This window comes from Vipera ursinii (assembly GCF_947247035.1).
Source record: "Vipera ursinii genome assembly, chromosome: 13".
Lineage (NCBI taxonomy): Eukaryota > Metazoa > Chordata > Lepidosauria > Squamata > Viperidae > Vipera > Vipera ursinii.
The window spans coordinates 3,195,264-3,217,807 of record NC_139526.1 but is presented as its reverse complement, the minus strand read 5'-3'; the positions used below and the strand labels follow the sequence as shown (position 1 = coordinate 3,217,807).

Here is a 22,544-nt window from a genome sequence, read left to right as displayed (position 1 = left end):
TCAAATAGAGTCTGCTTTTCTGTAATTGATATTCTGGCTCTGTGGAATGTTTTTTGGTTGTTTTTTTTTACTTTCTAGGTGACCTCCTTTCAGCATTTCAGATTCCTTCTCAGTCTTCTCCTCATCTCCTACAAAGATGAGGGGGTCAATCTGTTTTCCAAAGCAACAAAAGGCAAACAAGAAAGAATGGATGAAAACTAACCAAGGAGAGAAGCAAAGTAGAACTAAGGAGAAATTTCCTAATAATAAGAACAATTAACCAATGGAACCGCTGTCCTTCAGAGGTTGTGGGTGCTCCATCACTGGAGGCTTTCAAGAAGAGACTGGACAACCATTTGTCTGAAATGGTATAGGGTTTCCTGCCTGAGCAGGGGTTGGACTAGAAGACCTCCAAGGTCCCTTCCAACTCTATTATTCTATGTTCTATGTTCAGACCAAGCTCCTTCAACCTCTCTTCAATATTTCTCCCCAATTTTATGTGGTAATAATGATGAACATGCTTTGATTTTTGAGCCAGGTGTTGTCATGCCACCAGCCCACATTTAACTCACTTGCTAATCAGCACGTGCTCTCTCAAATGTTTTGATGAAGGCATATTATGTCTGTCCGCATTCTGATAATCTATTACATAAATTAGCCAAGCAGAAAATGAAGTAATTCTTATGAAGTCTATGCTGATAGGGTAATTTTCTCCTTGTTTTCAAGGAAATCATATACCAATCTCTTCATGATCTGTTCTAGAATTTTCCTGGTACAGATATCTGATTCCTTGGACTATAACTCCTCGGATCTTCCTTCCCCCCCCCTCTTTTGGAAATAAGGATATAATCACTGCAGTGGTTAAGTTAGTAACCTGGTTGTTAAGTGAATTTGACTGCCCCATTGACTTTACTTGTCAAAAGGTCACAGATTGTGGTCACATGACCCCGGGACACTGCAATTGTCATAAATATGGGTCAGTTGTCAAGACTTTGAGTAGTCACTAAACAGTTACTGTTGTAAGTTGAGGAGTACCTGTATCTCCTTTTTTAGGAATTCCCAACCATCTTGAGATCCTTTTCTTGTTAGTTTCTACTTACCTTTTGCTGCTCTTGAATTTATTAAAATCTACTTTTTTTGAAGTCCAAGGTACATGCCGTAAATGCTAGTGTCATCCTCCGGGGGGTGGGGGGGAAAGCATCTCCCAATCGTCTCCAGGTCCGCGTCTCTTCCCTTTAAAGTTGCCAAGGCTTCTTTCCCAAGCCAGGCCTCCCTGGCTCCGAATGGACTTTCAAAAATGGCATCCATGTAGAGAACCAGTTGTTCAGATATTTGAATCCCGCCACTGGCTGGAAGGGACCTTGGAGGTCTTCTAGTCCAGCCCCTTGCTCAAGCAGGAGACCCTATACTATTTCAGACAAGTGGCTGTCGTCTCGTCTTAAAAACCTCCAGTGATGGAGCACCCACAACTTCTAAAGGCAAGCTGTTCCACTGGTTAATTTTCCTCACTGTTAGGAACTTTCTCCTTAATTCCAGGTTGCTTCTCTCTTTGGTCAGTTTCCATCCATTGTTTCTTGCCCTGCCCTCTGGTGCTTTGGAGAATAATTTGACCCCCTCCTCTTTGTGGCAGCCCCTCAAATATTGGGATACTAGATTGTTGCAGGCCACCTGGAATCACTATTTGAGATGGGATTGGGGGGGGCTAAATAAATCTGTAAATAAATAAATCTCCAATCCCAGCGGGTGCAGGCAGTTGTAATCTCCTCCCTGGCTTAATCCCATCTGTGTGCACAGCCAGCTGCCATCTGCTTCAAATGCCATCGTTCCTTGCACTTGGGGTAAAGGCCAAGCAGAGATGGAGGGAAAGGTGGGGGTGGGTTAGTCAATTCCCTGCCAGTCAGAGTAACCCTCCTTATGGACAGGCAGCAGCTCAGCCCTGGTGCTCTCCCTAAAAGCCCTGCCTGGAATGGGGAGAGGGAGAGACTGCAGTACACCTGGGAATCAGAGAAGCAAGCAAGAGGGGGGGGCTGCAGGGTGCAGTCAAAAAAGTCAAGATGGCCCCAGAGGGTAGAATTGAACCTCTGCCTACTTTTGATATGTTGCATGCATGGGCACCCCTAAAAAGAATACTCCCCCTTTCCATTCTCAATAATTCTCTACATGTTGGTCAAGTGGTGCTTGTCTTTCCAAAGGCTGATTGTGCATGGGAAGCATGAGAGAAAGAGGGAGGGAGGAAGAGAAAGAGAGAGAGGGAGATAAAGTGAAAGAGGGAGAGAGGGGGGGAAACTTCCAGTGTTCCTCCCAACTTCCTCCTTGGCCCCCTTAACAGTGTCCCATGCAAGGGTCCTTGTTGGGGAAATCAAGCACTCCCAGGGAGGTGGGGGCTCTGCCTACTCCGGGTCTGCCAAGATGAGGAATCTGACTGACCCAGGCCCCTGTCAGCCAGCCAGATATTAACCCATGACAGAAGCTGCCCCACCAGCCTGACTTTCCTTCTGTCCCACTGGTCCTTGGCTCTCGTAAGACTTCTCAGCGCTTGCAGCATCTAGCCTAGAGAGAGACCCACTGCAAATCCAGATGTAGGGGATGACCAGGCTAAGATCGAGGAAGGGGTCAAAAGCATCATCGGTCTAGAGTCCCTTCGTGCCCACCTTGAAATCTGAGTCCAGCCCACCTTGAATTCCATTGACTCTTATCTATCACCAATTTGTTAGTAGTTCAAATTCTTGTAGGGAGAGCTTAATCTTGCAATATATCCTTACATTAATTTGAACTGCCTGGATTTTCTGATCTGCCTGGAGCTTAACACCGAGGAGGGGAGGGGCACAAGGCCCAGCTGTTTCAGAAAGCATAAATCGCCTCTGTTAATGCTTAACATAGACTAGTGTCAGGTCCCAAGAACTAAGAAAGACAAGTGGAGTTACTTCTGAGCAGTTTCTGTATTGCTCATCACTTACAGACAGAATCTTGCCAGATTAAAGCAACTATCTGCATCACTACAGATATACTCTGGGAATCGCTAGAGGGGACCCGTTTTAATCCATTTCGTCCCAACCAAACTTTCTGTGCATCGTTCTTTCTTTGCCATCTGAAAAGCAGCTGCTCCCTCCTGGGAATCCAGATTCAACGAGTAGTCCTCAACGGCACTACATCCACATGGAGAGAAGCAAGCAGCAGGGTACCACAAGGTTCCATCTTAGGCCCAGTAATCTTCAACATCTCCATTAATGACTTAGATGAAGGAATTGAAGGGGAAATCAAATTTGCAGATGACACCAAGCTGTCAGGAGTAGCCAACACCCCAGAAGACAAACTAAGGATCCAAAAAAGTCTTGACAAACTCGAACAATGGGCCCTATCCAACAAAATGAGTTTCAACGTGGAGAAAAGCAACGTCTTATACTTAGGCAGGAAAAACCAAAGGTAGGAATACAGATTGGGTGAGACCTGGCTTAAATACAGTAACTGTGAGAGGGACCTTGGAGTCCTACTGGACGATCACTTAACTATGAGCCAGCAGTGTGCAGCAGCAGCCAAAAAGCTAATACAATCCTGGGTTGTATAAACAGAGGCATAGAATCAAGATCATGCAATGTACTAGTACCGCTTTACAAAGCCCTAGTAAGACCACACCTGGAATACTGCAGCCAATTTTGGTCACCATATCACAAAAAAGATGTTGAGACTTTGGGGAAAAATCAGAGAAGAGCAACTAAGATGATCAAAGGCCTGGAGGCTCAAACATACGAAGAATGGCTGTGGGATTTGGGTCTGGCTAGTCTAAAGAAAAGAAGAAATAGGGGAGACATGATAGCAGTGTTCTAGTAGCTGAGGGGCTGCCACAAGGCAGAAGGGGTCAGCTTGTTCACCAGAGCACCAGAATGAAGGACGAGAAACAATGGTTGGAAACTGATCAAGGAGAGAAGCAACCTGGAATTAAGGAGAAACTTCCTGACAGTGAGGACAATCAACCAGTGCAACAGTTTACCCCCAAAATCGTGGGCACTCCATCACTGGAGATTTTTAAGAAGAGACTAGACAATTACCTGTCCAAGATGGTGTAAGTTCTCCTGCTTAAACAGGGGCCTGGAATGGAAGACCCTCAGGGTCCTGTCCAGCTCTATACTATTCTATTCTACATTCCATCACAGCTAGTGTGTTGTGAGAATCCACTCATCTTGCTGTGGCTGTCAAGGGTCAGCTTTGACCCCAAATGGTACCAGGGCCATTTTAAATCAAGCTACCCTACCCCGTTGGTAAAAGGGAAGGGCAAATCTCCCTGAACCCCATCCAGGTCCTTCTCAAGCTCATTGTCAACCAAGGAAGGACTTCTTTCCCTGCCCCATGAAGGGGCACATAGACACCCCAGCCACATCTGCTCTGCCCGATGGCTGAGCCCCCTCTGGCCTCGGTAACAGGATCCGGGCAGGTTTAATACTGGACAAGTTAAGGCCATTGGTGAGTTTGTGGGTGGCAGAGAAAGCAACCGGGTTGGGGCTGAGGCTGGGGAAAGGGAAGGGGAAGGGGGTGAATTCTGACAGGCAGATTAACCTGAGTTTGGCCATCTGTCAGCACTGGAACTGACAGATGTGGAGGGGCTTCCTGCTTCTTTCGCTTTATCAGGAAGCCCCCCCCTAAGCAGATCACAGATTATCTCTTTCTCTCTCTGCCTCTCACTTGTTACTTAACCTTTCTATTGCTTTCTCTCCTGCTTGGCGGCTTCCATTTTTTAATGAAAAGAAGGAGGTGACATGATAGCAGCGTTCCAATATCTCAGGGGTTGCCACAAAGAAGAGGGAGCCAAGCTATTCTCCAAAGCACCTGAAGGCAGGACAAGAAGCAACGGGTGGAAACTGATCAAGGAGAGAAACAACCTCGAATTAAGGAGGAATTTCCTAACAGTGAGAATAATTAACCAGTGGAACGGCTTGCCTTCATAAGTTGTGGGTGCTCCATCACTGGAGGCTTTTAAGAAGAAATTGGGTTGAAAGGGCAGAGGCATTGTGCCACTGACTTTATTAAACAGGTTACACACAACCCGAGCCCTAGATTCTCATCTACATACACACACACACGCACACACACGGAAAAAAAGCCGTACCACACTCTGAACCTCTCCATTTCTCCATAAGCCTCTCTCTCTTTCCCACCAATGGCTACCTTCTTCAGTGTAAAAACATTTCAGAACAGGAAAACCCAGTTTTAACACAACACACTGCACGTACACATTTAATATACTATCTGCGGGGAAGGACTCTATTAAATGAGTCTCTGATTTTGCAAGGATAGGACTGAGGATTTGAGCATAAATGTAGCTATTAAGGACCTTGGAAATGCTCTGTGGGGTTTGTGCACACCCCCGGCTGTGCAGACTCACATTTCCACTAGCAGACAATCCCAGGTTTTTCAGAAATTGGTTCAGTTTCAGGCCATCTTACATTTAATGAAAAGAAGGACTAGGGGAGACAGGATAGCAGTGCTCCAGTATTTAAGGGGCTGCCACAAAGAAGAGGGAGCCAAGCTATTCTCCAAAGTACCAGAAGGCAGGGCAAGAAGCAGCCCAAGGAAACTAATCCAGGAGAGAAACAACCTCGAACTAAGGAGGAATTTCCTGACAGTGAGAACAATCAACCAGTGGAGCGGATTGCCTTCAGAAGTTGTGGGTGCTTCATCACTGGAGACTTTAAGAAGAAATTGGACAGCCATTTGTCTGAAATGGTATAGGGTCTCCTGCTTGAGCAGGGGGCTGGACAAGAACAGGGGTCTCCAATCCCCGGGCTGCGAACTGATACTGGTCCGTGGCCTGTTAGGAACCAGGCAAGTTTCATTTGCGCACAGGAGGGATCTAGGCTGCACATGAAACCATGCCCCTCACCCCATGGAAACTGGTCCCTAGTGCCAGAATGATTGGGGACCCTGAACTAGAAGACTTGCAAGGTCCTTTCCAACTCTGTTATTCTGTTAAGTTACAATCTGAGGTGAGGGTCAAGGCAGAGGGGTGAGAACAGGGAAGGCTGAATACTCATCGTGCCTTAGGCACAAGGCCAGTCACTCATCCTCAGCCCTTGGGGAAAGGAAGTCACAAACCACTCCTGAAAAACACGGCCAAAGGTCTTTTCCGCTGACTTAATGGAACACAAGTTTGGAAATGGTCTTTTGCATCCAAAAATAACCAGCTAGATCATCTTTTCCCTGAAAGCTGCCTCTGCCAGCCAGGAGTTTCCTTGACTTCCCTGCCCCGCCAGTTATGCCAAAAATACGAAAGTGAATTTTATCCTTCTCTCAAAAGGAAATGCTTCAAGTGGCAAAATGATCCCTTTGTTTGATCACCCTGATCAAAAACACTTCAGAGCAGATTGCATTCCTCATTCAAATAATAAAGATAAAATATAGTTTGATTAATAATAGCACACCACACAGCAGACACCATCCTTGCAGGCGCTTGTTTTTGCCCAAATTGCCCAGCATTCACCATCCTTCTTAACCCATTTCTAGAAAAGCAACCAGCATGGGCCTGAGCTCCCCTCCAAAGCCAGAGAGAGTAGGGGGGCTTCTTGGGGCTCCATCCCCCAGGGGGTCTTGGGGCAGGCAGGAAGGGATGGGGGGGGGGGAAATTAGGATGCTAAGTTTTTGCCTGATCCTGATTTAAAAGCAGTTCATCAACTCCCACACAGATGGATGGACCCTTTCATTACTGGCAGAGTCACAGCAAGAATTTCTGTTGACATCAAGCATCCAAGCTAAATTAAAGACAGGGAACAGAGAGGGGAGGCCGCTATCATTTCTCATATGGTAAAAATAAACACCAGATTTATTTTATTTTATTCTAGGGCAGGGAGCCCCCCCCCCAGCAATCCGCTATTTCGGAGCAGCTGAAGGCAATCTGGTTGAAAGGTTAAGCCACCCTTTGCCTCCTCCCTGGAAAGGAGAAGGATGGGCTGATATTAGGAAGGGATCCAACCAACCAGCCATTAACACACGGTGGAGAAAACGTTACTACACCAATTTGAAGGAAGTCAGCGTGGGGAGGAAAATGTTCCTCCAAGACCAGGGAGTTTCAAAATGTAACTCACTAGGAAAGACGCTAAGAAAAAAATAATTGTGGCTCGCTACAATTTTTTAAAAAATAGAATTGATGATACACGATGCCAAGTGTCTGCAAATCCTGACTTAAAAGCAGCTGATCAGCTGCATCAGCGCTTTCTTGCCAGATGCTCTGAGGGCTGACCAGCATGAGTGCCAGATCAAGGGAACTGAGGCCATCACTGTGACACTGTCGTATTTTAACCCAGTTCTGCTGGGAAGATGTTTTAGAGGGCTATAAAGACCACTCCAGTCTTACTGGCTGTGTGTGAGGGGAGCTGCAATCTGAAAGGCTTCAACTTGATACCACCTGGAGCAATGAGATGTTTCTAAAAGCCACAGAGATGGTAATCTGAAGACTTTCTAGGTCCAGGAGAGTCCATGGGCAATCCATCCCAAAGCAATGATGGGCAAGGAAACGCCCCCCCCACCTACCAAATTCACGTTGATAGTGAGTAGAACAGAGTTTAAGGCCAGAGCTGGGTAGCCTGCTCCTCATAGGGCACAAGCATTTTCTCCCTGAAATATCAGCAACCCACGAGGGTGGGTCACACCTGCATAACCATCTCTCCATTGCCACTTTAGACTCCATAGTTGTGCAAGTCCACTGTGTCCAAGAACGGTGTTTTCTCAGCACCCTGGAATCTCAGGCTGTCCTTCCCCAGAGTGATGCTGTAGATCCCTCCTAGACTGGAGGTGCAGAGACTGAACCTACATTTCTCCTGAGCACAGAAGAAAGCGATTGCCGCCCTCAACAATGCCCCTCTCTGTGAAACTTCCTGGCCTCCATTACTGGATCATCCCCTCCATACAGGACTTTCAAAGAACTCTGAAATCACAGCTGGTCAAGAAGGCATCTGGGGACAAGGCAGAGTCTTTGATGCTCTTTGAGCTTGGTCGTTTTCTTGCAGATGTTTCATTACCCAAACTAGGTAACATCATCAGGCACGGATGATGTTACCTAGTTTGGGTAACGAAAGGTCTGCAAGAAAACAATCAAACTCAGAGAGCACCAAGAAGCTACAAACATTCTCCTTAGGGACTGTTATTAAATTGTTCTGGTTTTAATGTGGTTGCTTGAGCTAAAAACCTCTGAGAACTGAGAGTCATTGAAAATTTCACTGCATACATGCCAACATAAACCAGCTAACTAAATTAAACAAACAACTGCTTCCTTATAACCCTAATTCATAAATCATACAATACAACTGTAAAATATAAGCACTGGAAGGGACTAAGGAGACCATCAGAAAAAGTTGTCTCTAACGCTCACATTTGTAAGCAATACAATTTGGCTTTAAAACAAGAGACACGGTAAAGCTGTCAGTGAGTTCAGTTAGAAGAGAGAGGCTAATCAATTATTACTGTTATGGTTTCCCAGTCAGCCAGGTGTTTAGACTGGACCTGGCATTTTTATCCACCTATATCAAGCCCTTTAAAACTTGTACGCTGCCTGACTCTCAATGACTCTGGGCGGCTAACATAAATAAAAATCCGGTAAGATTAATATTTTTATATCCGTGAATGATTATGCAGGGTTTTGCATTTCATCGAAATTTACAATGAAATGAAATGCAGCTTATTTCACAGACGTGAACAAGGCACTGTTAAAAAAGACTGGAGAAGATTTGCATTGTTGACATGCACAACAACGGAGCGAGACCCCCTCGATCATTTAGGGCACACTGTTTGCAAAAGGCATTCTAAAACTGCAAAGGTTTTCCGGTTACATGAATGCAGCAAAGTGTCTCTAGCAACCTCTTTTTCATTCTATAAGCAGAGGAATTCCACAAAAATTAAAAAAACCTATATATTCAATACATCCGAGGTCAACTTCTTTCTTTTTCCCACTCTCTCTCGAGGCCTTGTAAAGAAAAAGTTTGGGGTGGGGGGTGGTGAAGGCAAGGGAGCGTAAGTGCCAATACACTCTGAAAGTGCAAGTACCACTAATACTCTTTTTCTCAACCCCAGGAAAAGCCAAGGGAGAGAAAGAAAGGGAAGCCCTGTCCTTTCCATTTCCCTCCCAAAGACCCCAAATTCCAAAGTGTGGACCTCAGGCACTTCTAGCACCCCAGCACTCGATAATCCAAGCTGACCCAGCACTTTGTAGCCCCCCCTGCCTGACCTTGGCCAGTGTGACAAGAACCCCTGGGGGGGCAGGTTTCTGAGCAAAGGACTCTCCCCTCCTGGGTCAAACTGCAGCAGAAATAACGTCTAAATCCCACATTTCCTGCCACTGTCTATCCTCCTCTCTCTCACCAGCGCTGGGTTCCCATCCACAAACGCTGCTCCGGGCTCCAGAAGATGCTCAGAAGCAGCAGAATTCAGTGGCCCAGGTGGAAACCCAAGCCCCATTTCCCAGGGACCCTTCACCCACTCAAGAAAGGGCGGCTTTGTCACTTACCCGAGGCAGCTCATTTTTCTCTCCTGTTGCCGAGTCCCCACATCCTTGAAGGGGAGAGTCAAACTGGGCACTTCCCCAAGGTCTGCAAAGCGTATGGCACCGATGGGGCTGTGGGGCTGGGGAGAGGGGATGGAAGTGGCCAGCCAAATGGCCAAAGGCACGTGCTCGCTCCCCACCGCCAAAGGGATGAAGAAAATGTCAGCAAATTAGAACGCTTAATTCTGGCTAAGTGGGTCGCAATCCACTGGAGCTGCCCAAAGGAAAAAGGAGGGGAGGAACGGTAAACAAGGAAACAAGGATAATGATTACAGCAGAGTCAGCTAACCCAGCCCTGGGAACAGGAGGGAGAGGATGTGTTTATCCCGCAAAGGGGATTTCAAAAGTGCCACATCCAGGCTAGTCCCAAGCAGGGCGGCCAAGAAAAGTGTTGCAAGAAAAATACCTCCTCTTGTGCCAGAGGAGAAGGGGACTCAGTGGCCACCGTGCAACGGCTTGTCCAGAAGGATAATGGGGTCCTGCTCCCACCCACCCCCGAAAAGCAGCAAGGAATAGCCGTCCAGTCAGGCATCTGCAGAAGCTCCACGGCTTTGCGAGGGATTTCTGTGCTGCATTGCTGGGTACCGAAAACGCACCAGCCGCCAAGGCTGTGCGCTAAGGGAGGCAGAACCTGATTAACGCTCACCCTCCTATGCATGCACACTCTGAGACTGATACCGACACCCCCTCCCTCCCCCCCACCACAGAAGCAGCAGGGAAGTGTCCCAGTTCTTCGGCACAGAAAGCAGGCATGACAGCAAGGTTGCAAAGCAGCCTCAGAGCCGATCGAAGGGCTAGATAGATGCAAATACTCAGACAGGCAGACCAGCAGGTAGGCAGACAGACAGAGGCAAGTGCTCGGCTCCCAAGGGCCAATGCTACATTCCTCTATAAACCATGCCCCATTCCACCGGAGGGAAAGACGTGGCCTGATGCCAAGAGTGGTTTAAAAGCTTGAAACTGAGAAAATGTTGCCTGCTTTTTTAAAAACGTGCTGGCACAAGTCTAAGGGAGGAAGTTAAAGTCAATCAATAAATCCATCAGAATAGAGCTGGGAGGGAGGTCTTGGAGGTCTTCTAGCTCAACCCCCTGCTCCAGCAGGAGACCCTACACAATTTGAGACAAGTGGCTGTCTAGTCACTTCTTAAAAACCTCCAGGGATGAAGCACCTACAACTTCTGAAGGCAAACCATTCCATGGGTTAATTGTCTTCACTGTTACGAAGTTTCTACTTAATTCCAGGTTGCTTCTCTCCTTGAGTAGTGTCCATCCATTGTTTCTTGTCTTGCCTTTAGGTGCTTTGGAAAATAAATCACACACACCCTTCTTTGTGGCAGCCCCTCAAATACTGGAACAGTGCCAGCATGTCACCCCTGTTTCTTTTTTTCTCTAGACTATCCATACCCAGTTACTGCAACCATTCTCCGGTTATTGTTTGTCTCTTTGCTGCTCTTCTCTGCACCTTTCCCAAAATCTCAACATCTTTACTGTAATGTGGTGACCAAAACTGGATGCAGTATTCCTGGTGTGGTCTTACTAAAGTTTTATAAAGTTTAGTGTCTGCATCTTCTGAAACATTTTGCATACAGAAGGCAGGATATCCGTCTGGAGTCCTGAACACCCATGAAAATAATAGACCATATCTGGCATCTTCTTCTATAGTGACTTCCACGCCTTCACTTGAAAAGCCATTATTTCTTGCCAGTACTGAAGATCCAAAGGTTTCTTATTTTGTAGGGCTTAGCATCTCTTTCAAGGCTCAGGCTTTTGATAATTTGGGCTCAAATTATCCAGCTCCTATATACAACGCTTAGATGAGCGTGCTTGGTTCTTGGGCAGGGCAAATATTTTTGGGATCCTGCTACCATTGGCAGAACATAATGGAGCCCACTGAGTTAAAGGACCTTATTTTCAAGGTCTATCCATAAAGATGCATTGATCCAAAGAGATCTTTCAGACATTTTGTGAAGTCTTGCCTGGTGAGATCACATATAATATAATTTTAACTGTTCAGTTGTGTCCAATTCATGGCGACTTTGCTCTCTAGGCTACCCTGTCAAGCACAGCTTCTTTCAGTCACATATCACATATACTTTAGTAACTTTATGGAAAGCAGAACTGACTCAGGCTTCTCAATATCTTCCCCCTTCTCAAAATGGGTATAATTCTCAGGTGCTGGGAAAAATTAAAATAAAAGGAAGACAATTGGGACGCATTAAGGAATTCAGAATGAATCTGATTCATCACGGGCTAAGTACTACTCATCTTGCAACCTGCTACGATGATGGTAACAGCAAAGTAAAGCGACTTCATGTCTATTCAGCCTGGCCAGCAACGGTCTTCAAATAAGTGAAAGGTGTTTTAATATCTGGTCAACAAATTGAAAGCTTCCATTTTTAGCATGATCACTTAATGGAGTGTTGGGCAAAATATGGCGGCTGTATAACTGAGGTTAATAAAACGCTATTTGTTCCCCCTGACATACCAGTGCCAAACAAATAACCCACAGAGGCTGACTCAACACAGTGAGTTGATGGCTGCATTCCCACAACATGCTGAATCCCAACCCCATTCAGCTTTGTCAAGCAGGTGTTTCAGCAATCTGTCTCTCACAGGCAACTGCAGGTGGGCCTCTGGGATGCGTTCTGTCATCTGCTGGTCTTTAAAAGAGTCCAGAAACTTCATTTGGTCCACAGTGCAACAGATGGATTTGAGGGAGCTGTCTGCAAAGCTCCAAATGTATGTCAAGTGGATTGATTCCGTTTTATTAAGGTTTGCGGTGCTCGTGCTGACCTTTAAATCCTAACTGTCCTGAGACTGTGGATGCCTGTTTGGGGTTTGAAAATAGCTAGAAATGAAATTCAATATAGATAAAAGTCAGGTTTTATGCTTAGGCAAGAAAAACCAACAAACTAGGCGAGGCTTGACTCAACTCCAGGAACTGTGAGAGGGGTCTTGGAGTCCTAGTGGACAATCACTTAAATATGAACCAACAGTGTGGGGCAGCAGCCAAAAAAGTCAATACAACCCTCGGCTGCATTAATAAAGGGACAGAGTCAAAATCACGTGAAGTTCTAGTACTGCTTTACAAACTCTTAGTAAGACCACACTTGGAATACTGCATCCAAAGACACTCTGGAAAGATGCAGAGAAGGGCAACAAGAATGATCAGGGGACTGGAGGCTAAAACATACGAAGAACGGCTATAGGAACTGAGAATGTCCAGTCTAATTGAAAGAAGGACTGGGGAGACATGATAGAAGTGGTCCAATATTTGAGGGCTTCTACACAGATGAGGGGGTCAAACTATTTTCCAAAGCACCAAAAGGCAAGACAAAAACAATGGTTGGAAACTAACCAAGGACAGAAGCAACCTAGCATTAAGGAGAAAATTTCTAAAGCTTAGGGCAGTCAATTAATGCAATAGCTTGCCTTCAGAAGTTGTGGATGCTCCATCACTGGAAGCTTTTCAGAAAGAGACTGGACAGCCACTTGTCTGAAATAGTATAGGGTCTCCTGCTTGAGAAGAGGGTTGGTCTAGAAGACCTCCAAGGTCATTCTATTCTATTCTATTCCATTCCATTCTAATTCTATTATTATTGATTTTTTCTACTTCATTCCAGCCTTAGGGAGGCATCGTTCTTGATGGACCTTTGGACCACTGAAACACAGCTTTCCACCAAAGGACCCCCCCCCCCCAACCAGGACTCCTCTCAAATCTCCTGAGTCTGAGAATGATTAGGTTTGGCAGGCTTTTAGTTTAAAGTCAGCTTTGCTGCAGCAAGTTTGTTCTGGTTCTTTGCAGTCGGCTCTTCCCAGCTGCAGTGCTAACTGTGCCGTACAGCAGAGGTGAAGATGGTTGCACACAAAACCTGTACCGCAAATCTTTAATAGGGTTTGTCTTTCAAAATTCTAGTTGATGTATGATCTAAGCCACTGTGAATACAATTCTAATGGAGCTGGATTTTCTAGAAGGCTGGCTGAGATCAGGACCCACTCAGGACAGAGATGTCCATACGAGGGAGTCAAAAGAGTCAAGATGGTGGCCACAACCACTCAGTCAAAGTCCCAGCTCTTTTTTAGATGAGCTGTGCACAATTAACAGCACGATTGTGGATGCCATCTGCCCTCCCACCTTGCCTCAATGCTACCTGGACAAATTCATAGCAGAAGTTTAATCCTGCTGAAGATCTCACTGACCTGCATCTGTTCCTAGACCAAAGGCTCTTCTTCAACCTTCTCCATACAATCCCTTGCCCATTTGGGGAAATACATGAGTCTCAGTTTCATTCATCTTGTACCAATTTCCAGGAGCTTTTTCAGCTGATGGGTAGGTCTACCCACCCCTCATGATCCTAAAGAGCTACTGGCAAGCTCTGCCCAACTCATTGGGCAACCGTTGGTAGCAGCCCAACAGCCAGGGGTGTCCCCAGGGTTCAGCCAAAAAAGCCAAGATGGTGGCCACAAGAGACTGAAAAACAGGTGGAGCTTCAATTGCTGTGTCATGGCTGCCATCTTGATTTTTTTGCCTGTCATCCTGCAGACACCCCTACCGTCGGCTGTTTGGATGCCCCACCATGCAGATAAGTCCCCCTCTGACAAATGCACATGGACTGGGCTCCCCAGAAATTCACTGCCTGACTATCAAGTGCAGGAAAGTGGCTCTGTTTCCGAATGGCTGGGAGGACCTGGATTGGTGTTCATGCTGACCATGACTCAACCAAGAGTTACATGCATGTCTGAATGGGCTGGCTTGAGGACAAACACTGTGAGGTCATTGATGCTCTGCCATATAAACCCCCCTCTCCCTCCCCCCCCCCGGTACCATTCCTCTGCTCGTTCCTGCTGATACCTCAAAACTGTTTCCCACTTATGGGTGGAAGCGAGGCAGGTTGAGCACATGGTGGCCCTTGAGGTTTCAAGAGCTATTCGTGGTCTTTGGTTCTGTGGTTTGCCATAGTAAAAACTGTGCTGAAAGCTTTCTCTGCACAGGCCCCTTACAGACAGGCTCTCCTGAGAAGCTGCCAGCTCCGCTTACTCTGGGACTGAAGTGAACCATACACATTTTCCCCTCTCCATCAGAGCCTGTCTATCTTTAGAATGGATGGGTGAGACAGTCCACCTTCCTGTCTGGAGCTCTCCAACCTGAACACCCAGTCAGCTGAAGGAAAGGGGAGGGGCTGCTATTAAGGGGGACTGCAGCTGGCGAGGAGGGTATGCTGCAGGCCAGCCTGGTGGCTGAGATTGCTGGCTAATCTTTGCTCACATCCCATTCCATCCTATCCCACCACTCTGGTCTGGACAGGCTCCTTTCCCATCCTGTTTTCAGGCACCCACCGGCTTTCCTCCAAAGAATTCTGGGGTGGCCACAGCTGGGGCCGGCTTTGCCCTGCCTTTGCCAGGTCCTCCTGTTAAGACAGCATGCCTGGTGGCCCCTCTTCCTGGCTGTGGGGCAGAGCACCTGCATCCCAGAGTCCATTTCCAGCAATACCAACAAGTATCAGTCAAAGCATTAATTCTCTCTCTCCTCTCTTTCTCCTCTCTCTCAATAAATATTTTATTATGGTCATCGACCAGCAAATTAAAGACTTGACTTCATAAAAAAGAATAAAATTACAAGGCACAGGACGCCGCGTCACAGGAAAGAAAGCGAAGGACCATAACAACGCCTTCACGTCTAAGACATGATCTTCAGCCACAGGAGCTCCCTCGAAGACTCTGGACCAGCCCCCTCCCCTTTCATCCTGAGAAGCATCTAATCTAGTGGAGAAGGAGCTGGACTACAAGGCCTCCGTGGGGGCTTAAAGGTGGGGAGGGATGTGAGGCACCTGTGAAGACAGGCGCCCAACTGATGCAAGAGGACAGAGCGAGCCGAGGAGGGGGGTGTTCACAAGGTATGGTAGAAAAGATCAAGGGCGGAGCTTTGACCAACCATCTTGATCATTCTGCCCATGTGGCTCCCTTGTCAAGGAGAGAGTAGAGCCACCACACAACATTTTGATGCTGGCGTCTGTCTGTGGGCTGCACCCAGGATGCCCGTGAAGAAGCAGCCATACCTGATGTGGTCCAGGAGCAGCCGGTGGGAATCCTCAGTGAGGATCAGGGAAAGCGCATGAGCCAAGTAGTCCACTTTCCGCTCAGCAGCAAACTGCTTGAGAGAGGTGAACATCTTCTCTCTCACTTCAGGCTGGTCTCCCAGGATCTCCTGCACCTGCAGAGAAAGCAACCCATGAGAAACGGTGGCGTTCCCAGGCTATCTTGCCCGGCCATCAGCCTCTCACCTCACTCCAACTTGTGAGGGGACATTCAGGAAGAAAAGAAACAAGGGACGGAAACTCATCAAAGAGAGAAGAAACCTGGAATTAAGGAGCAACGTCCTAACAGTGAGGACAATGAACCAGTGGAACGGCTTGCTTCCAGAAATTGGGGTGTCCCATCACTGGAGGCTTTCGAGACTGGACAGCCACTTGTCTGGAATGGTATAGGATCTCCTGCTCATGCAGGGGGTTGGACCAGAAGACCTCCGAGGTCCCTTCCAGCTCTATTCTGATTCGCTAAGCCAACTGGACTCAGCCGTGCTGAAATGCAAGTGTGCCAGCAGTGGGTGAGGGGGGGCAAGGAAGGCCCAGGGAAGGACACTGGATGGCTCCCCCGGAGAAGGCGGAGAGCCCCCCCCCAGTTTGCTATGGCCCCAAATCAGACCCATTTAGGTTTTCCAGCTTTCAGCTGGGCTGAAATGCAACACATCTGGAAGGGCTGGGGCAAACGTCCAAGACATTGTGTGGCAAAATATTTCCCATTTCACGCAGTGCACAATTGAAAACAGCAAAGAACGCTCCAGAAGGACTAGGAGAAGGAGAGCTGAACCCTGCCTGTCCCTATCCAAACAGGGGCTGCTTTCTCTCTCTCTAGCCATCTTCTCTGCAGTGAATCATGGAACCCAGATCTTCCTGAAAGAAGCAATGAGCCACTGGTTTAACTAGGATAAAATATCGATTCTATCCAGAATTCTCTTCTTTTCGCTCCTTTGCTCAGCGTCCCTTTTTAGAGCTAGAAAGTTGCTTTCCGTTTTAATAAGGTACAATTCTCTTTCAAAAAAATTCCCCCCATGAAAGTCTGTGCAGCTCCACAGCCCCTCCGTGTGTTTCAGGATTAGCACCAGATTTGTTCGATTATTCCTGGGCTTTGAGCTAGAAGATCCAAAGGGGCTCCCTTCTGATTTCCCTGGAGCCAGGCTGGAGAAGGAAGCCCTGGCAGAAGGCTACGAACAACCCTCCAGTCGGACCCTGGGGACAGGGGCGGTCAGGAGGCTGGGCCTGACTGCGGCAGCCTTGACTGAGACCATAGGAAAATGGCCTCTGCTGGCAAGGTCACCAGTTATGCCCAAAAATTGGCACTTCCTTCTGGTTTTCAGCAAAACCGTGTCCACAACAAAACACTCGTTAATGGGCTGTCAAAAGAAAAATCTTCATCAGGGTCCAGTCCAAGCTGGGGAATAATCAAAATGGAGACTGCTTTAGAAAGAAGGTTGTAGTTTTTTGAAGAGGAGAGCCAGACAGAAAGATGGCTCTGGGAAAAGTGACCACATGTAGCTGGGAGTGGTGGGTTTTTATACCTTCTTGGGCTTTTGTTCGGAGCTCTTCCTGTTTGAGGCTTTGCATTTCCTGTGTCATGTACTTTGACCTGAGTCTGAGTGTGCCCTTTTGGTATTGGTGGGTTAATCCTATTATGTTTGCTGTCCTTAGAATTTGGGTGGAGGTATGTAGATTTTAGGGGTCTTTGTCTTCCTAATTTCTTCAGTTTCTAGCTGGAAGGCTCAAACCTTTCTGAAAGAATGATTGAATTTGCATTTTTGAAAGCTGGCCTCTGCTGAGTTTTCTGCTTGGGGGAGAGGGGCTGGGGCTGGTTTCTGTCTTTTTAAAAAGATTTTCTCCACTATTCCTTTGGGGAAATATCTCCCGCCTTTTTAATACTCCCCAAAATATTTCTTTCTCTGGATTCTTCCCACAGGGCTTAATGACCACTGCAAAAAATGACATAAAATTGGGTTGGTCATATGATCAACATGACCAATACGACCATTCTGACCATTAATACGTAATGGACAGGCTCCATTATGGTCATAACCTGTACTTTCCTCTGCACCTACTCCAGTTTTTCTAAATCTCTTGAACCAAGAACCTCAACTGCAATTGGATCAGTGCAGATGAATTTCCCATGATTTGCAAACTACACTTCTACTTGCGCAGTTTAAAAACGAGTTTGCCTTTTTAGCAGCGATGTCACTCTGCTGATTCACAGCTGGGTTGCATTTGCTTGTTTTGAATTTCAGTGTTTTGTTTTCAGCCCACCTCTTAAACCTCTCAAGATTGCCTGGGATTTTGCTTCTATTACCTATCACCCCCAGTTCTGTGTCATCCACACGTTTGATAATCAGACCCTTGCCTCTGCATTTGAGTCATGAAGAGAGAGAGAGGTTGACCTACAACATAGAATAACAGATCTTGGAGGCCTTCTAGTCCAACCCCCTGCTCAAGCAGGACAACTGTCCTAGGCCAGAGACAAACTTGTTCACACCCCACATGCACACATACACTTACACCCCAGTTTAAATCCAGCATTGTGACAATCAATCAGTCTGTCTGTCTGTCTGTCTGTCTGTCTGTCTGTCTGTCTGTCTGTCTGTCTATCTATCTATCTATCTATCTATCTATCTATCTATCTATCTATCTATGTCTATTTGTCTATCTCCCCCACACACATAAGGCTTGCCCCACTTTGATGCTCTCCAAAGGAAATTCTAGCCTAGATCTTGAAACCACAAGACCCTCCCTTTAAAGCACGGGAACATGACTGGGACTGAAGCCCAGGAGAGACCCAGAAATTTCAAGGTTGCTGCATCTGGAGCAAGGACTGCCTGGCACTCTTCCCAACGGCAGAGATGGGAGAAACTTTTCTTTGAAGGAGAAAATGACATCGATCGTTTCATCCCGAGAACAAGATAAGGAGGCTTCAGCCTCACATACTGGCTCTTTGTTCAGCTCAAGAGCCCTTGCGGAGCTCTGCCCCCAAGCCAAGCAGGCTCGGCCCCGTTCGGCTTGGATTGCTAGATACAGTGGAGAACAAATCTTTGGGTGGGAGAGTCTTCGGTTGCAGAGCCCAATGATGGCCCGCACCCCTCTGCCAGGGTGGAAGGCAAGCAGGCAAATGCCCTTGAAGCAGCCAGAGGTCTGTGAGATTCTCAGCCATCCAGGTCGTGGTTGTCTCAAAGGCACTTTTTCACAAGGCAACTGGACTGGGTTTTTTCCCCTTGAGGAAGACGTTTTGCTTCTCATCCAAAAAGCTTCATCGGTTCTGGAAGGATGGGGAGGGAGGGGGATTGGAAGGATCCTATTTCTTTGCAGTCATCTGGTCATTAGCACTCTCCCTGAGAGCTCTCGACGTCACTTGGGGGTTTATCTGTGCCCTCAGTGTTAGGGTTCTCCTACCACCCCACTAACCCCCAAGTGGCTTCAAGAGCTCTCAGGGAGAGTGCTAACGACCCGATGACTGCAAAGAAATAGGATCCTTCCAAACCCCCCTCCCCCATTACTGTCAGAACCAATCCTTACATTCCCCACCACCACCCTGCCAGAACTGATGAAGCTCTGTGAACGAGAAGCGAAACGTCTTCCGCAAAGAACAAAAGGGGGAAAACCCAGCTCAGTTACCTTTTGAAAAAGCACCTTTGGGATAATGAGAAGCATTATTCATAAGTCCATAAGTCAGGAAAGGTCAAGAAAGTCAAGATGGCAGCCACAGGAGTGCAGCTGAGCTCCTCCTGCTTGTTATCTGAGCTGTGTTTGCCGGCAGTTGCTTCTTTTGACCACAGCCCATCCTTGAGAGGAAGGCATTTAAATGAATGGCATCTGGCGTGTGTTTGCTTCCTGTTTAGTTTAAAGCTTTGTGGCTGTTCTCACGTGGAAACGTCGAAGGGTTCTAAACATTTCGCTTGAAACTAATGTGTGAGTTTGTTTCTTCGGGTTGGACTTGAGAAAGGCAGACAGGAAAATGAGCTATGTCTTGCATTTGCTTTTGTGTGATTTGCTTGCTCCAGGCTCTCTGGCCTCTGCGGCTGACAACTAGACAGCCTCCGTTCTAATCTGGGAGCAGCAAAAGGGAGGCCATGAGGGGGTCCTCTGAAGCTCCCAGACTGTTATGCATAAAACAGGTGGGGCTTCACTTGCACCACTGTGGCTGCCATCTTCACCTTTGAGGGTCCTGTGCATACCCTCCTGGGGACAGCAGGCCGTGCAGCATGGCCGAGCCACTAAACGCCGTCTCGAGAAGTGGAACATGCAAAGGCAATCTCGGCCTGCCCGTCCTCAATTTGGATCAAAAGACCCTCCTTCTACTTGCCAGCACCCGCCATCCCAGGCAGTCCCTGTGGCACATCTCATTTCACGGTATGGAAGGCCACCCCTCCCACTGGCTAGCGGGCACCGTCACTCTTCCCACCACAGCCGCTGCCTTTTTAGCAGTCGCTGGTTGCTGGCTCTTGGTTGCCCTGTGCTCAGCATGGACACCAATCTCCCATCCGCAGCTGGCCTCTGCTGGCAGAATGGGACAAACTCGCTGCAGCCAATTCGCCGCGGGGCAACTGGACACAGCCAAACTTGCCACAGGACAACTCGCTGCGGGACAATTCAACAACTCAATTGAATGATTTAAAATAAATTAAAAAAAATTAATTGCTGCCATTCCCATTTCATTTGGTCTCTCCTTTGGCATCCTTCAATGATTCTATTCCAGTATTTCTTTGATATTAGTGTAATTCCTGTCCCGCAGTGAGCTGGCCATGGTGAGCTGTCATAGACCCTCTGTTGATGCCTTTCACTTTTTCCTCCCCAGCTGGAGGTCTTCATGCTCCTCTCATTAAATTTCACCTTGATCTGTTTCTGCTCAATGTTTAAGGGCCCCCCCTCCTAGTTTTTATCCTTGCAGTTCTGATTTTTTTTTCTACCTTCCTTCTTATTTTGTGTCCTTTGCAAGAAAATCAGGCCCCGAAACCAGTTTCCTTTGCCTCCTTATCTTCATTGACCGATGGCATGATTTATCACCAAAGCTCTTTAGTCTCCTAAAGAGGATAAACTGTCAGTCTCGGTGCAGAAAGTTCAACAGAATCACATTTTACATTAAAAAGAGTGATTTTCACTGATGAAATGAGACTTCAGTTCCCCTAAGTGCTACTGATCTAAAAAGAGAAATTAATCTCTTACATAGTAATATTAAAAGAAGATTGCAGTGGGGAATTGCACAATTAGAAATTATCAGGTTTTTTTTTACTCTATTACTTTGGGGACTGAACAAACAAGATAGTTTCTCCATCCCACTAAGGCTGTGCTGACCGGCATGCAACAAAGTCCTAATTGCATTGTCACAGTCTGTGCTGCCTGAGTTTCATTTATCCCCAACTTTAATAATTCTGCAACCTGCTAAAATTAAGTCCATACATTGTAGATCTGCCACGTGACTCCAATCCATAAAAGAGGTCCTATAGAGTATAGACCTCTCAGCAGCTGTCAGGATCATCAACCACGGATCCTTCTGGACCGCCTATGGGAGTTGGGGATTGGGAAGCTTGCATTACAGAGGTTCTGATCCTTTCTTGGTGGTCAGTTCTAGTTGGGAGAATGAGTGGTGGGCTCAGTGGCTACTCCTCAACTGGCTCAAATTTATGACAGTCGCCGTGTCCTGGGGTCATGTGATCCCCTTTTGCAACCTTCTGACAAGCAAAGTTCACGGGGAAGCCAGACTCACTTTGCAATTGTTTTCCTAATTTAACAACTGTGGTGACTGATTTAACAAGTGTGGCAAGAAAGGTCGTAAAGTGCTGCAAAATCCACTTAACAATGTCTCACTTAACAACAAAAATTTTGGGCTCAACTGTGGTCATAAGTCGAGGACCACCTGTAGGGAAGGCAGGCAACAGAGCCTTTCACACACACACACGCACACACACACACACACACACACACACTGAGCCCCAAAGCAGGGTACATAGTCAAGTTTTCAAAGCTTTGCGAGGATCCTTGGGTCCTGATCCCCGCTGCCCCACATCCTGCCCCGAATTTCACCTTCGACTTACCTTCTGGCTGAACTCCCAAGCTTTCTGCCTCCTTTCCTGATGCACGGCCTCTGCCCTCCGGATAAACTCCTCCACGCTGCTGCTAGCCCATCGCCGGAGCCGCCCCAACCGCAGCAGTCCCAGCCTGAGGCTTTCATCCTGGCAGGATCGCATTGCGGCAGCCGCATCCTCATAACGCTGGACGTGAATGCCATGGACTTCCAGGATGTAGTCACCCACTTTGATGCCCGCTTTGGCAGCGGGCGAGTCCTGAGCCACGCTTTCCACCTGCACGGGATTGCCTTCGTTGCAAGTCAAGGTGAAGCCAAAGTGTCCCTGTGACCCAGGGGGAAGGTCCACCTTCTGGAGGCGGGAGACCACGCCAATGCTCGGGGGGACATTCTCACACTGCCTGGCCAGGATCGCTAGGGTCTCAGCATTCATGGAGGAAACAGGCTGCCCCTCGATCTCCAAAACCTGGTCTCCGGGCTGGAGGCCAGCCACCTGGGCACTGCTGCCTTCCTCCACAGCCACGATGTAGCATGGACCACTTCCACAGATCTTAAAGCCAAACTCGTCCGGCCACCCAGCATTGGTGGCAGGCATGGCTGCAAAGGAAAAGGGGCCACACAGAACAGTCAGCCTTTCACCCCAAGCGAAAGAACAGTGGGTGACTGCATGCACACTGTATCAGGGGTCACCAACCTTGGCAACTTTAAGACTTGTGGACTTCAACTTTCAGAATTGTGGAAGCAGAAATTTACAAGTTGCCAAGGTTACAAGCCCCACACTAGGAATGGGACAACTTGCTGCAGCCGACTCACCATGGCCAACTCTCTGTACGACAACTCACCAGAAGATAGTTAACTAACCATGGGCCAACTTGACACAGGGCATTCAACAATTTAATTATTTAAAATAATTAAGATTATTTTA

The 22,544-nt window shown here is 47.4% G+C and overlaps 1 protein-coding gene across 1 annotated transcript in view; it reads right to left on the bottom strand.

The window, feature by feature from the left end:
- The window catches only part of GRID2IP (Grid2 interacting protein), a gene marked incomplete at both ends in the record, with an annotated part of 63,290 nt that extends 41,076 nt beyond the window's left edge, over nucleotides 1-22,214 (bottom strand). Inside the window, 2 exons of the mRNA XM_083372422.1 lie at nucleotides 15,559-15,713; nucleotides 21,630-22,214. Of these exons, the coding sequence (XP_083228548.1) occupies nucleotides 15,559-15,713; nucleotides 21,630-22,214 (740 nt within the window). The remainder of the gene's footprint in view (nucleotides 1-15,558; nucleotides 15,714-21,629) is intronic.
- Nucleotides 22,215-22,544: the final 330 nt, after the last annotated feature.